The 15,045-nt window shown below is 35.5% G+C and overlaps 1 protein-coding gene across 2 annotated transcripts; it reads left to right on the forward strand.

Moving 5' to 3' along the window:
• The first annotated feature begins 252 nt into the window (after positions 1-252).
• LOC133798407 (AP3-complex subunit beta-A) lies at positions 253-14,595 on the forward strand. Of its 2 annotated transcripts, none has more exons than XM_062236678.1 (11): positions 253-683; positions 810-886; positions 1,096-1,345; positions 1,744-2,361; positions 2,977-3,150; positions 4,838-4,964; positions 5,047-5,156; positions 5,587-5,787; positions 11,119-12,104; positions 12,807-13,076; positions 13,981-14,595. In XM_062236678.1, the coding sequence occupies exons 1-11, from the start codon at positions 468-470 to the stop codon at positions 14,348-14,350; spliced, it is 3,399 nt and encodes a 1,132-aa protein (XP_062092662.1). In that variant the 5' UTR covers positions 253-467; the 3' UTR covers positions 14,351-14,595. The 2 variants fall into 2 exon arrangements, with proteins under 2 accessions (XP_062092662.1, XP_062092663.1); XM_062236679.1 differs by having other exon boundaries at positions 612-683; positions 810-905.
• The last annotated feature ends 450 nt before the right edge of the window (positions 14,596-15,045 follow it).

Genomic DNA, 15,045 nt, shown 5'->3' on the forward strand with positions numbered 1-15,045 from the left:
TCTTGAGCACTATTGATGCTTGAAGCCTTTTCTAAAAGAAAATGATGATTGAGATTGAACAAGCCTTAAATTCACAAAATGAGGATAAAAAAGCAAAGATAACAAATCAAATGAGTTTATACCTTCAAAAAATTAACAAAAAGCCACACAAACATTACCAATTCAAAAATAAATCCCATAAAAAAATAATATATGTAAATTCCTCTAAATTTAATCATCATGATGCAAATTAGGCATTTTAATCATCATGGAATGACCAACAAAAACTTCGGCATTTTTCTCACGTACGTATTAGTTCTAAATAAGATGCCGTCCCCAGTTGAACAGTCACGGTACTGAGATTCCGATTAGTTGTCACTGATCACCTTTTACAGTTGCGATATTTTCCCACTGTTTCTTTCTCCGTCGAACTTTATAGAATGAGAAATCGAGATTTTATCAGAGTTCTGGAACCAAAATCCTAAAGAATGTTCCCACAATTCGGAGCCACTGCGGAGACCTTGAGTAAGGCCTCAACAATGGTTTTTCGAATCGGTACGGACGCACACCTCTACGACGATCCAGAAGATGTCAACATAGCTCCTCTCCTCGACAGCAAATTCGACTCGGAAAAATGCGAAGCTCTTAAGCGCTTGCTCGCCCTCATCGCTCAGGGCTTCGATGACTCCAATTTTTTCCCTCAGGTCCGCTCGCTTAATACGTGATCTGTCGAATTTTATTCTTAAGATCCTGTTTGGTTGCTTAGAAAAGAAAATAATGAAAATGAATCAAAATCTAAATTATGCTCGGGTTTAATGTGGAAATTCCAGGTTGTTAAAAACGTGGCGTCGCAGTCTTTGGAAGTGAAGAAGCTGGTTTACTTATACTTGTTGCATTATGCTGAAAAGTATGCTATGTTGCACACTGTAATTTCTGAACCACTACCAAAAATTTCATATTATTGTCACGAGAACATGAACTATCTCATGCTTCTCAAAATTTCCCATTTTGTCGAAAAAGAGTAGATATTCTTATTTAATATATATTTCTTGCATGACAATTTATATTCTTTTATCTTTGGTTTTGTTGATAATGGGATTTTCTTTTGCAAATTAGGCGCCCAAATGAGGCATTGCTATCGATAAATTACTTTCAAAAAGATTTAGGGGATCCAAACCCATTGGTGAGGGCATGGGCGCTTCGTACAATGGCAGGAATCAGACTCCATGTCATTGCACCTATTGTTCTAGTTGCAGTTGGCAAATGTGCAAGAGACCCATCTGTGTATGTACGAAAATGTGCAGCAAATGCGCTTCCCAAGCTGCATGATTTGCGCCTAGAGGAAAACACAGTGACGATTGAAGAGGTATGGCTGACTTTTATTTTGATTTGTGGATTGCCATTAACTTATTGTGTTTATTTAGGCCGATTAAAGTTGTTTATACTCGCTTTCTTCTTTAATAATATGGATAGCTATAGTTGTATAACGAACCTTATATGTTAAGTTTTAAAAATGCTTGGATGATTATCGCTTACCGAAATAGATTGTGTTCAAGATTTATTGTTTATCTTTTAAATATACCAGAGATAGTGTCTTTTGTAATCATAGTTTTCATCACTAGATGCAGTCTTACAGAAACCGAGCTGTCTATGTACATTTTGAGTTAGATTATTTGATGCAATCAAATTTTTTTTGAAAGGCCTATACTAGTTTCTTAGGAAAATTAAAATAAATGAATTTGACAATGTTCAGTCTCTTTGCAGATTGTGGGAATACTGTTAAATGATCATTCCCCTAGTGTTGTTGGAGCTGCTGCTGCAGCATTTGCTTCTGTTTGTCCAAATAATTTGCCTCTGGTTGGAAGAAACTTTCAAAGATTATGTGAAATTCTTCCTGATGTTGAAGAATGGGGTCAGATAATCTTAATTGGGGTTCTTTTGCGCTATGTTATTGCAAAACATGGACTTGTAAAGGAATCAGTTTTGTTTTTCTTGCACCATTCAGAGAATTGTAAATCTGAAAATGGTAGCTTGGAGTCAGAGATGAAGTTCCCATTAGCAGAAGACAGTAATTATGAATCTGAATTAGCACACATGGTCTCCCAGTGCTATATTGAAGGACCGGAAGAATATTTATCAAGATCAAGTTTCATGAATAAAGATTTTTCCGAAATCAGCTCGCAGTGTGTTACATCTGTCAGAAGTAATGAGGATGTAAAGCTCCTTCTGCAGTGTACCTCACCATTGTTATGGAGCCATAATAGTGCAGTATTACTAGCAGCTGCTGGGGTGCACTGGATTATGGGATCAAGGGAGGATGTTAGGCGGATTGTTAAACCACTATTGTTTGTCCTAAGATCATCCATTGCCTCAAAATATGTGGTACATACATATATCTTCTTATATTCATTATTGTAGATTAATTGACATGCGGGTATGTTGCTTCCTTCCTGATCTATTGTGTTTTGTGTAGTTGAGTTCGATTTTTTAGCGATATGTTCATATGTTGTGCATTGCTTCTTCCTAGTTTATTATGTTTTATATAAGCAACCTTCCCTAACTTTAACATTCTTTCGAAAGCATTTTTCTTAAATATTGCACGTGAGAAAAGCTGACTGGTGATTCTCAACTTGCAAGTTGTACGGGCATTAGATATTGTATTGTTGCTACTAGTATGCTTTTTGTTGTTTGCATACATTGCTTCATTTTTCTTAAATGTTGCGCATGAGAAAAGCTGATTGGTGATTCTCAATGTGTAAGTTGTAAGATCATTAGATATTGTATTATTGCTACTAGTATGCTTTTTTGTTGCTTTTAACATACATTGATTCATTTTTCTTGGTACATGTTATATTGGTCTGTCAGTTTAGAAATTTTGGACACCTTCATTGGCCAGTAATCCTATAAAGATCTTGTTCTTCTCAATCTTCTTTAATATTTCTATCATTTTTCTGTGGACATTGATAGTGACTGTTGTTTGTTGGTTGACCTCTACAGGTCCTTTGCAATATTCAAGTGTTTGCCAAAGCAGTGCCTTCTCTCTTTGCTCCCTACTTTGAAGACTTTTTCGTATGCTCTTCAGATTCTTATCATATAAAAGCATTGAAGCTGGACATACTGGCTTCTATTGCAATAGATTCATCAATTTCACAAATATATAAAGAGTTCCAGGTAAGTCCTTATCCTCCTTCCATCCCCTTTTTCTTGGTTAAAAGGTACAGCTATAGCTTTATGTGAGGAAGTATCCCATGTATGATGTGTATACTCACAGAAGTAAGCATGCATGCATGCACTAGTAGTTTTTATTGATTTATTATTATACACACTGACCAGGAAAATCACAGAAAGCAGAACAAATTAACTAAATAATTTTCTTTTAGAATAAATAGCATTTTTTTCCCGTAAACTATCATCTATTCAAATCGTGCTTCCTGAATGATTTGTCATGTTAACCCGAACTATACTCGTTACTGAAATGTAAGTATTTTGTTAGATTTTGCCATAAGTGGCTAATAATAACGTGGTAGTTTGGCTGTTGATGTGGCAATGCCACGTGTTGAATAACTAGCAATTTTGCCATTCGAAATTTGATTACTCCCAAATCGTTTCCCTATTATTAAAAAAATTAATTTGAAAATTAAAAAAAAATCTATTTTTTTTTAAATAATAATTAAAACTTTAAAAAATTTTAAAATCAAATCATTTTAAAAGATAAGGAAATAAAAAAAACTAAAATTTTCAAATATTAAAAAATTAAAAATTTAATTAATAAAAAATAACTATTTTTTTTCTTTTCTTTTACAATATAAAATATATTTATTTTTAAATAAACATTAAAAATAAATCATAAAACTAAGATTTTTCACCCTCATCCTCCTCTTCTTCATTAGATCTGCTCCATCATTCCCAACCACCTTAGGTTCTGCAGCGAAATGGTCGGTCGGAAGACATGACAGAGAGTAAGATTTTCATAATCTTTTAAAATGATTTTTTTTTGTAAGATTTTAATTATCTTTTTTAAGAAAATATATATTTTTTAATTTTTAAATCAATTTTTTTAAGAAAAAAGGCGCAATTTGGTAGTGGTTAAAGTTTGGGGGGGGCAAAATTGCTAATTATTCTACACGTGTATTGATGTGGCAATGCCAAAGCAGTGACCAAAATGTCGTGGAAATAAAAATCTAAAAGAAGTCCCACATTTTAATAACGTGTATGGTTTGAGGAATTTATAAATCATTTGGGGCACAATCTGATAGTAGTCATAGTTCCGCCGGGGAAATAAATATTATTGATGAACTAGGGCTTGTCTTGTACCAAGAACCCCAGAGCTTAACAAGTTAATTCCAGACCGCACACATACCCCCTCAAAATTCGTATGTTTCTAACTAATTTTCGTTACATTCCTCTCTCTTCTATACCACATCAGCACAAACATCCAATAAACAAGTAAAAGAGTCATTAAACAGAGACTGAAACTAACTCAGTATATAACATCACCCCAACTCTTATACCTAATTTTTTATCCCATACTGTCTAATTCTAAGGCCTTGTCAACTAACAAATACAAATTCTAGTTAAAAAAACTCCTAAAAATCAGTTTACGAGAAATGTTGAGCCTGATTGCTGAGATAATCCTTTAGTTGATTCATTTGCGAAAGTTCAACATACATTTGTAGGGCATTAATGCTATTGTGTTTTTGGTTTTCTGTAGTCCCCTATTTGTTGCTGGATTCTGTTTCAAACTTGGGGTTTATTTTTACTTGTCTACCATTGACCTTATTTGAAATCATTCTATGTTATATAGGTAAATGGATTTAATGTCATAAAAATTGAACTGATTTCTTTTTGTATTTTCCAGGATTATATTAGAGATCCTGATAGGAGGTTTGCTGCCGACACCATTGCTGCAATTGGCATATGTGTGCAACGACTTCCACAGATGGCACATACATGCTTAGAAGGACTCTTGGCTTTGACAAGACAAGGTTTGTGAAGATGACAACCAAGAAATGTATATCTTTCTTAAATTTTGCTTGGCTTTATTCCTTGAATTACGTTTTGTTGCAGAAATTTTTGCTAGTGACTTGGGATCTTTTGATGGAGAAGCTAATGTTTTGGTGCAAGCAATAATGTCTATTAAATCAATCATTAGGGACGATCCACTCCGCCATGAGAAAGTATACTTCTTTCCTAATTTTTTATATTGATATGTTTTATTTGTTATTCATAGCATGTGATATAGTCATTTTCTTTGTGGGTGATTGTGAAAGCATCTGTGCATTACTAAGCTGAGCTCTGAGCTATTAGTGGTCAGTGAGTTTGTGCCTTGAATTGGACACTAAATTATATATATATATATATGTTTATATGCGTATTATGGTGACATTATGAGGATGTTGCATTTCAATCTATGGCATGCTATTATGTCAAATCACATCTAATAATAATAAACAAAATTGGTACGTCTATTTAGTTATTCTATGCCATTTGTGAGACCTAAATGTTCAATTCTTGTATAGTTAGAGTAAACTTTAAAACATTGTATGCTTTTAATGGTATCATGCTATATGTTGTATTAATTAAAGCTGATTTTGTTGTATTTTCAAGGTAATTATTCAGCTGGTTCGTAGTTTAGATACAATGAAGGTGCCTGCAGCTCGTGCAATAATCATCTGGATGGTGGGGGAGTACAGCTCTTTAGGGGAGCTAGTTCCAAGAATGTTAACCACAGTACTCAAATATCTTGCATGGTGTTTCCCTTCTGAAGCTTTAGAGTCAAAGCTTCAGATTCTTAATACTACTGTCAAGGTACTTTAGAAACTATATTTGCTGTCAGATTTATTTATTATTATATATAGTTGATAAGATTTTGAAGCAGACTGTTTTTCTGATGGTTTATTATGCACGCCAAACCAAAACAGACTGCTTATAAATTAAGCATTATTTTTGTGGCCTGAATTACTTTAAAACTCATTTCTGTGCTTCTTTGAGGTTTTGAATCCTACCATAAATAGGAAAAGGATGCATTTTCATGTTTAAGGTCATTTGCATCTGAACGGGAGAAATTATTTATTTCCAAAGTAAGCAAAATCTTTTTGGAACCATCTTTCTTATCTTATTGTCATTTTTTTTTACCATTGTAGGTTTTTGGGATTAATTCTTCTAATATGATTTTATTGAAGAATAGAAAGACCAATATATAGACAAATTACAATGTACAAGATAGCTAAAAGGAAAGAAATAAATATTACAACCTATGTTTAGCTGTACAACACACCCTAGGTATTTACACATATGCTATCACTATTTCTACACTCCCCTCAAGGTGAGTTGTATATGTTATACAAACCCAGTTTGGAATTAAATTCTTCAAAAGTCGCTCTTGGTAGGGCTTTTGTTAGGATGTCAGCAATCTATTTCTTTGTGGGAATGTAGTTGAGCTCAATGACCTTTGAATTTACTTTCTCAAAAATGAAGTGTCGGTCTATTTCTACATGTTTAGTTCTATCATAGTGAATCAGACTCTTAGCAATGTTGATTGCAGCTTGACTATCACTGTACATCTTAAATGACTCAAGAGAGTCGATTCTCAACTCATTCATTAGCCTTTTGAGCCACATTCCTTCACATATACCTAATGCCAAAGTACGATATTCTCACTCTACACTACTCCTTGAGACCACAGACTGTTTTTTGCTACGCCAAGTGACTAAATTACCCCATACATAGGTGCAATAACCATTGGTTGATCGTCTGTCGGTCAGCTCTCCAGCTCAACTAAAATCTGTGTAGACTTCTAAATCTCGATTGTTGTGTTTTTTGAAGTGCAAACTGAGACCTGGTGTCATTTTCAAATATCGTAGTATACGGCGAACTGCTTCCAAGTGCTCCTCGAAAGGATTGTGCATATGTTGGCTTATCACGCTGGCTAAGAAAGCGATATCAGGTCTAGTACGAGAGAGATAGATTAGTTTCCCTGCTAATCTTTGATAACTCCCCTTCTCTATTGGAGTTGAAACCTCACTTCGAATTGCTTTCAAGTTTGGATCCATTGGAGTGTCAACATGCTTACTCCCAATCATTCTAGTTTCTTTTAAAAGGTCTAGGATATTCTTTCGTTGAGATATAACAATTCCATCTTTGGATCGGGCTACTTCCATTCCAAGAAAGTATTTGAAGGTTCCTAAATCTTTGATTTTAAACTCTAAATTTTGCATGAATCGTCTCTAGCTAGTATTATGTCATCCACATAGACAATGAGAATTGCCAGCCTCCCTATTGAAGAGAACTTAACAAACAGGGTATGATCAGCCTGACTTTGAGTATTTCCATGTTTAATAACTGACTTTGCAAATCTATCAAACCATGTCCAAGGTGACTGTTTCATGCCATAAAGAGATTTGAGAAGTTTGCACACTGCTTGACCACTAGAGTATTTTTTCATCCTTGGTGGAATTTCCATATAGACTTCTTCGAGTTCCCCATTTTAAGAAGACATTTTTTACATCTAACTGATATAAGGCCCAATCACAATTTATAGCAAGTGATAACAAAACTCTTACAGTATTAAGCTTGGCGACTGGAGCAAAGGTCTCCTGATAGTCAATACCATATGGTTGAGTGAACCCTTTCGCGACCAACTGAGCCTTGAATCTGTTGATACTTCCATTTGAGTTATACTTGACGGTGAAAATCCACTTACAACCAAATGTCCGCTTTCCTTGAGGTAACTCAGTGAAAACCCAAGTATCATTTTTCTCAAGAGCATTGATTTCTTCATCGACTGCAATCTTCCATTTAGGATCTTTCAAGGTCTCATAAATGTCTGTAGGAATCTGAATAAGATCAAGAGAAGAGACAAAGGTTGGTTACATAGGTGTTAGTTTCCCATAAGCAACATATTTCTCTATTGGGTGATTAGTACAAGTTCTAACACTCTTTTGAAGAGCAATAGGCAGGTCAATGTCATCAATAGTAGGAGAAGCTAACTCATGAGTCATAGAATCCTTACCTTCATGATTTTCAAGGTCGCGAGAGCTCGAATGAGTATTTGAATAGTCCTTGTTTTGCATGTTGACCTCTATGTTCCCAGCTTTTATCCTGCTACAAACACGAAGTTCTTTGTTACTTATATCAAATTGTGCTTGAGTTTGAAGTGGTAGTATGTTTGAGATAGTGTTTGGATTTTCATAGGAGGAAAATGAGGTCGAATTGACTATAGGAAGTGAGGACGGGTTGGATGTGTTTTCTGGGCTGAGATCTGGTTGGATAGGCAAAGAAGAAGGCAAGGGAGAACCAGTTGAGTGACAACACATGTAAGGGTTGAGCAATTTGATGATGTTTATGTGTCAATACATTGGGTTGAAGAAATGCAGCCTGATGATCTTGAAGAGTTTCCCAAAACTGATATTCCTTTGAATGCTTTCCTGAATACTAGATTTGGGAAAGAAAGATTGGTGTTCAAAAAAGGTGACATCCATAGTATTATAAACCATCTGTAACTAGGGAGTAATATTTGTATCCCTTTTGAGTGTTGGAATAGCCGATGAAGAGACATTTGTGAGACTTTGGATCAAATTTTGTTCTTTTGTGACCATAAATATGGACAAAAGCAGTACACCTAAGACTTTGAGCGGAAGATTTGAGGAGAAAGTTGAGATATAGGGAATTTTGCAAGTAACAAATTTCTTGGGGTTTTGAATTGTAATACTCGGCTAGGCATACGATTTATGAGATAGGTGGTTGTGTGTACGACTTCCCCTCAAAACTGTTTAGGAATATGATTTGAAAACATGATGTATCTAGAAACTTCAAGATGTCTTTTTTTCTCTCAGCCAGCCCATGTTGTTGTGGAGTATCAACACATGAACTAATATGAACAATCCCTTGTTCTAACAAGTATGGACCAAGAATGGAGTTAAAATATTCCTTCCCATTGTTAGTTTCAAATTTTGGATTTTTTGGTTGACTTGATTTTGAATTATGGAATGGAAATTCTTAAAGATAGAAGCAGTTTCTGATTTTTCTTTCATGAGAAAAGTCCATGTTATCCTACTGTGAACATCGATAAAGAATACGAACCATCTAGATCCATTGATATTTGTTACCCGTGAGGGTCCCCAAATATCATTGTGTATCATTGAAAAAAGTTTGTAAGAAAAATTGGGATAAGAGTTTCGAGTGTGTTTAGCAAGTTGACAGGCTTTACAATGAAGAAATTTTGATTGTTTTAGGTGAGGAAAGAGTTTTTCAAGATAACCAAAATTTGGATGTCCAAAGGAAAATGTCACAACATGATAAGGTTGTCATTCAAAACAGATACAGAATGAGAAACAAAATTGAAATGGTTACCGCAACTTGATTGGTGAACTTGTTTACTTTTAGGAGAATTCTTGAGAATATAGAGTCCCATGCATTTCAGCACTGCCAATCACTTTTGACGAGCCCACAACCTGAAATTCACAAAGATTTGGATAGAATTTAGTCACACAATTCAAGTCTCTTGTGAGTTTTCTTATTGAGAGAAGATTGCAACTTAATTTAGGGACAAATAAAATAGATGAAAGGAGAAGACCAATTGATAATATTCCAGAACCAATCCCTATCACTTTTGAGAGGTAGCCATTGGCAATTCTGATGGTGGGGCAATGAGCACATTGTTTGAAGGTGGTGAAGACTTGTAAATCACCCGTCTTGTGGTCAAAAGCCTCTGAATCCACTATCCAAAGACCTTTGTTGGCAGATGTAGTGAGTGTGTGAGATGAAGAACCTTGATGACACATTATACAGACATTTGCCTCAATTGTATGTGGTCGTGGCTGCTGCATAAAATGTCGAAGAGGGTTCAGAGGTATTTTGAGAGGTGGCAAACTTTATTCAATTGAGATGTGGCTGACTTTGTGATAGTTAGTTGGTAGACGGCTCCCATAAAGTTGAAATAAATTTATGAGATTAAGCAGCCATGGAATTTTGAGATTGGATTTTCATGATGAATGGGTTGCAGAAGGGTGTATGAATGGGCAGCGCAATAAAATGGGCGGCGGGAAAAGAAAGATGTTGATGAACTCAAGATAAATGGAAAAAACTTAGCACAAAAATGCAACTCTATGATGAAATGGTGGGAGAACCCAAGATGAAGAGTCACAGCCGAAGCAGGAAGTGCCGAGGAGAAAGATGCTGGAGAAAGGTCGCCAGCGGCGCTGCCACGCGCCTACATGCGCGCGCGCGTGGGAGAAGACGCCGGGGAGTGTGGCGGCGCGTGTGACTCACGCACCACTCCTCTGGACACCGAACGTTGGGGTTTTGCCGATCGGAGGTCGGGCAAGCTTTCTGGGTAGGAGGTGAGATTAGGAGACAACTCTAAAAGTAATTTCTAAGTTTGAGCCTCAAAGAACTAAACCCAAAATTTTTTAAAAAGAAATGGCAAAAAAAAAAAAAATTGGAAAGATAGGCTCTGATACTGTGTAGGATTTTGGGATTAATTCTTCTAATATGATTTTATTGAAGAATAGAAAGGCCAATATATAGGCAAATTACAATATACAAGATAGCTAAAAAAGAAAGAAATAAATATTACAACCTATGCTTAGCTGTACAACACACCTTAGCCTATGCTTAGCTGTACAACACACCTTAGGTATTTACACATATCTGTACAACACACCTTAGGTATTTACACATATGCTATCACTATTTCTACAGAAATGTTCTGAAAGTAGTGCTATATCTTATATCCATTCCTCTAAGGGTATGTTTGGTTGGGAGTAATAGAAAGGAATGGAATGGAATTAATTTTCATTCCATTCCTTTGTTTAGTTACAATTTGAAGCATTGGAATGCTATTCCGATGGAATGACATTGTCATCATTTTGGTGGAATAGCCATTCCTTTCAAAAGTGGGAGGAAAGACCATTCTAATGCACAATGAAAAAAGAAATTAATAATATTTTTTATCAATTTTATTTTCATATAAAATTTTATTTCATTCCATTCTTATTCTTATTACCATTACCATTCTCATTCTTATTTCTCTGTTTTCATTACTCCCAACCAATCGTACCCTTACTCCTAAGATTGGGTTGATATCATGTTTTTGGTATATTTCATGAACTTTACTTATTCAACTGGTCTTTTCTGCAGGTTTTATTGTGTGCAAGTGGAGAAGACATTATGACATTTGAAAAAGTTTTAAGCTATTTGCTTGAATTGGCCAAATGTGATTTGAATTATGATGTTCGTGATAGAGCTTGTTTTCTGAAGAAACTTCTATCATCGTACGTAGATCACCAAGGTGTAGATGCAGAACCAGGTTGCCTATATAAGAATAGAGACTTGTCATGCTTACTTGCAAAATCCTTATTTGCAGGACAAACAAAATCAGCACTTCCCCAGCCAAATAATCATCGAATTTATCTTCCTGGTTCTTTATCTCAAATAGTACTTCATGCTGCTCCAGGTTATGAACCTCTGCCAAAGCCTTGTAGTTTAACCATTGACGTTCATGAAACAAATGAATCTGGTAATCAAGCCACTAGTGATCCCTCAGTAACGGATGATCTCTCAGTATCTGGATCATTGGATGAAGAAACTGCTTCAGATTATAGTTCTCAGCACTCCAGTACTGGCTCAAATGGTGGTCGTGAAAGCGATGAAACTGGTTCTGCAAGTGAAAATGGCGAAAACACCGACCCATTGATTCAGTTTTCAGATGCTGGCAATGCTTACAAAGCCCAAAATCATGCTTCTCAGTCAGGTTCTGCTGATTTTGAGGAATTGATGTCAAAGAGAGATCTAGAGTCGTGGCTGGATGAGCAGCCTGGTTTGTCAAATGTGAACACTAATGAACCAAGTCCAAGAAACGGATCTTCAGCAAGAATCTCCATTGGGGATATTAGAGGGAAAATAAAACGTAAAAGCTATGTGCTCTTGGATCCTGTTAATGGAAATGGCCTAAAGGTGGACTATTCCTTTTCATCTGAGACTTCAAGCATCTCAACTATACTTGTTTGTATAGAAGTTTTCTTCAAGAACTGTTCAACAGAGCCTATGTCAAGTATAACTTTAGTTGATGAAGAATCTGGCAATGCCTTGGATAGTGCAGATCAAGCTTCGACCGCATCTGACAGGTGACAAACTAAAATTGCTTAAGAAATGATAATTTCACTGCAACAAGTGAGAATGCTGAATCATAATTGTCCAAGGAAGGCATTGCCTTATTTCCTAAATTTTTGTTTAGTGGGAGTTCTTCATGTTTATGCCTGTAACGCACACAAAAAGTGGCAATGTTGATGGCCTAGTAATCTTTAGTCATGAAATAAGACGGTTATATAAGTTATTAACATTCATGGATACTTTGAGCTAAGAGTCATATCTCCTTACCAATGTTAAGGTTGAAACTACTCAACCATACTTTTGACTATTTTTTTTTTGTGCTGATGCTTAAATAACTTGATATCATGTGCAGTCTCACATGCATAGTTTTGTCCGGCTAAAGTTTTAATGTTGTGTCAGGTTTTGAGGCAACTTGGCAAATTTCTGTTGTTTTCCTTATTTGTATCTTCCTCTTGCATTGTTTTTGTAAGTGTGAAAGTTATTGAATTAAATTAGATTGCATTTCTCTTAAATTAACTGCTACTTTTTTTTTCTTTGTAATTTTAGTCGTTTTTCTGGAAACCATCAGTCACACTAAGGTCCATAGATGTCTAGGTTCACCTATTCATCGAAATCAGCATAAATATTTCGAATCTGTGGTCATAATTGTTATTTTTTCAATGTCGCATAATCATGGCTTTAGTGAATTCTGATTTGCATCCCACTTGATATGACAGCTCCATGCCATCTCAAGATGAGGTGCCAACCTTAGTGCCTATGGAGGGGGTCACCTCTTTGGAACCTGATCAGACAGTGAGAAGAATCCTCCAAGTTCGTTTCCATCACCACCTCTTGCCTCTTAAGCTAGCTTTACATTGTAATGGAACAAGGCATCCTGTTAAATTATGGCCAGATATTGGATACTTTATAAAAGCTGTTCCCCTGGATGTAGACACCTTCATCAATAAGGAGTCTCATCTTAAAGGAATGTTTGAATACACGAGAAGGTAATTTACTCATATTTTCTTAATTAATATGTAAGAAATCTCTCTCTCTCTCACACACACTCACCTTCGCTTCCCTGTGAACACGGACCGGATGCACAGAAGCATGCAGAAATATATGCACAAGCACAACTACATATTCTATTGATGAAGTCACATTTATAACTTGCCTAGAAAATAATTTTTTTGGCTTCTTGACACAATCAAGTAAATTCATTGAGGGAAGAACTTTTCAGGACGCTTCATCAAGATTGTCACCACAATATTTGAACCAATCCATATTTTTATTTCTTCATTTGATTTATTTCTAAAACTGTGGAACACCATTGCAATATGGTAAACCCCAACCAAGTGCATGAGGAACTCAAACTTTGGCATATACTTTTTCTATTTGATTAATAGTTTTTTTAGAGGGATTGTTTGCATCTCCTACAACCTATTCTTTCACTTTGTACAGATGATCTGACTTCTGGCTGGTCGTATATACAAATCTATTCTATTGCTTATGTATTCCTTAATGGTGTGTTGTTTACTGTCTAGGCACAATTATTGTTATTTGGGGTGGTGTAGATAGTGATTGGGGATGGTTATAGTGATCTGAAAAAATGAAGGGGGAGGTAGTATGTGGGAGAATTAAGTCATGGCTCCAATTTAGCTCCCTTTTGAATAAACGAGAAAAGTTTCATTTTGAATATATTGAAACTGTTTTGTGCCACATTGAAGAAACCAAGTTTACAAGTACATACGGATTAGTTTCTGATTGTATCATGTAATATCATATTAACATGTTCTCTGATTACGGCATCAGATTAAAGTAGGAAGAAATCATCTTTCTCTGCTGATATTCCCCTTGTGTTTTATTTTTGTTGGTATTTTAAAATTGTTTATCTTTGATTATATTCAACAGTTGCACCTTCAGCGATCACATTGGAGGGTTAAATAACGACAAAATTGACGGCTCGGTAGTGACAGACAAATTCCTTGAAATATGCAGAAGTCTGGCATCGAAAATGCTAAGCAATGCGAACATTTTTCTTGTATCTGTCGATATGCCGATTGCTGCAAACCTCGACGATGCATCAGGTTTGTGCTTACGGTTCAGCAGTGAGATCTTAAGCACCTTGAAACCATGCTTAATTACAATTACTGTCAATGGTAAATGCACGGAACCACTGAACATTTTCATTAAAGTGAATTGTGAAGAAACTGTATTCGGCTTGAATTTGTTGAACAGGGTCGTCAATTTCTTGGTTGAGCCATCTCATACCAACTTGTGATTTGTAATAATTGATTATGAAAAAGGAAGAGGAAGAACGTGACTTATTGACCCAAGTGTGATTGTATGCTGTTTATTCCAAACTGAGATCCTGAATGTCCAGTTGTTTTTTGTCCCTGTATTGTACAGAAGCAAGAGTAAGGCATATTTGAAGATTAACTTGTGAGGTTGCTCTGGGCCTGAGTTTAAATATTGACTGAACTCTTCTGTAGTCGATTTGTATATTATTAGTTTGTATTTTTTTTTTTACTGGAGTTTTTGTCTTATAGTTTTCCTGAGCTTTGTTTATAGCTGCACGAGACCAGTGGTGTTCTAATTAATTGATTCTTGGGAGGATATTTGTGTCTGTTTGGACTTATAAGTGCTAAAAAAAGAGAAGGATGTACTAATTCATTGCAGGGGAAAAAAAACATTAATAAAGCAACGAAAATGATATTCTTCTGTCCTATGTTCCTTTCATCCTAAAGACTTTGCTTTCCTGATTGTTGAAGATTTATTCAACCTCAAGCGTACACCAATTTTGTAAATGCATAGCAAATAAATATTAGCTTTCTTCCATTTTTTTTAAAAAAATTAATGAAGTTGTGTGTACAACTTTTATTTAAATCATTTTGGGAGAAAGTTGATACTCTTTAAATCATTTGGGATGAATCTGTATGCACAGAACTCTTTAAAATATTTGTGAGAAAGCTGAGA

This window comes from Humulus lupulus, chromosome 8 (assembly GCF_963169125.1).
Source record: "Humulus lupulus chromosome 8, drHumLupu1.1, whole genome shotgun sequence".
Taxonomy (NCBI): domain Eukaryota; kingdom Viridiplantae; phylum Streptophyta; class Magnoliopsida; order Rosales; family Cannabaceae; genus Humulus; species Humulus lupulus.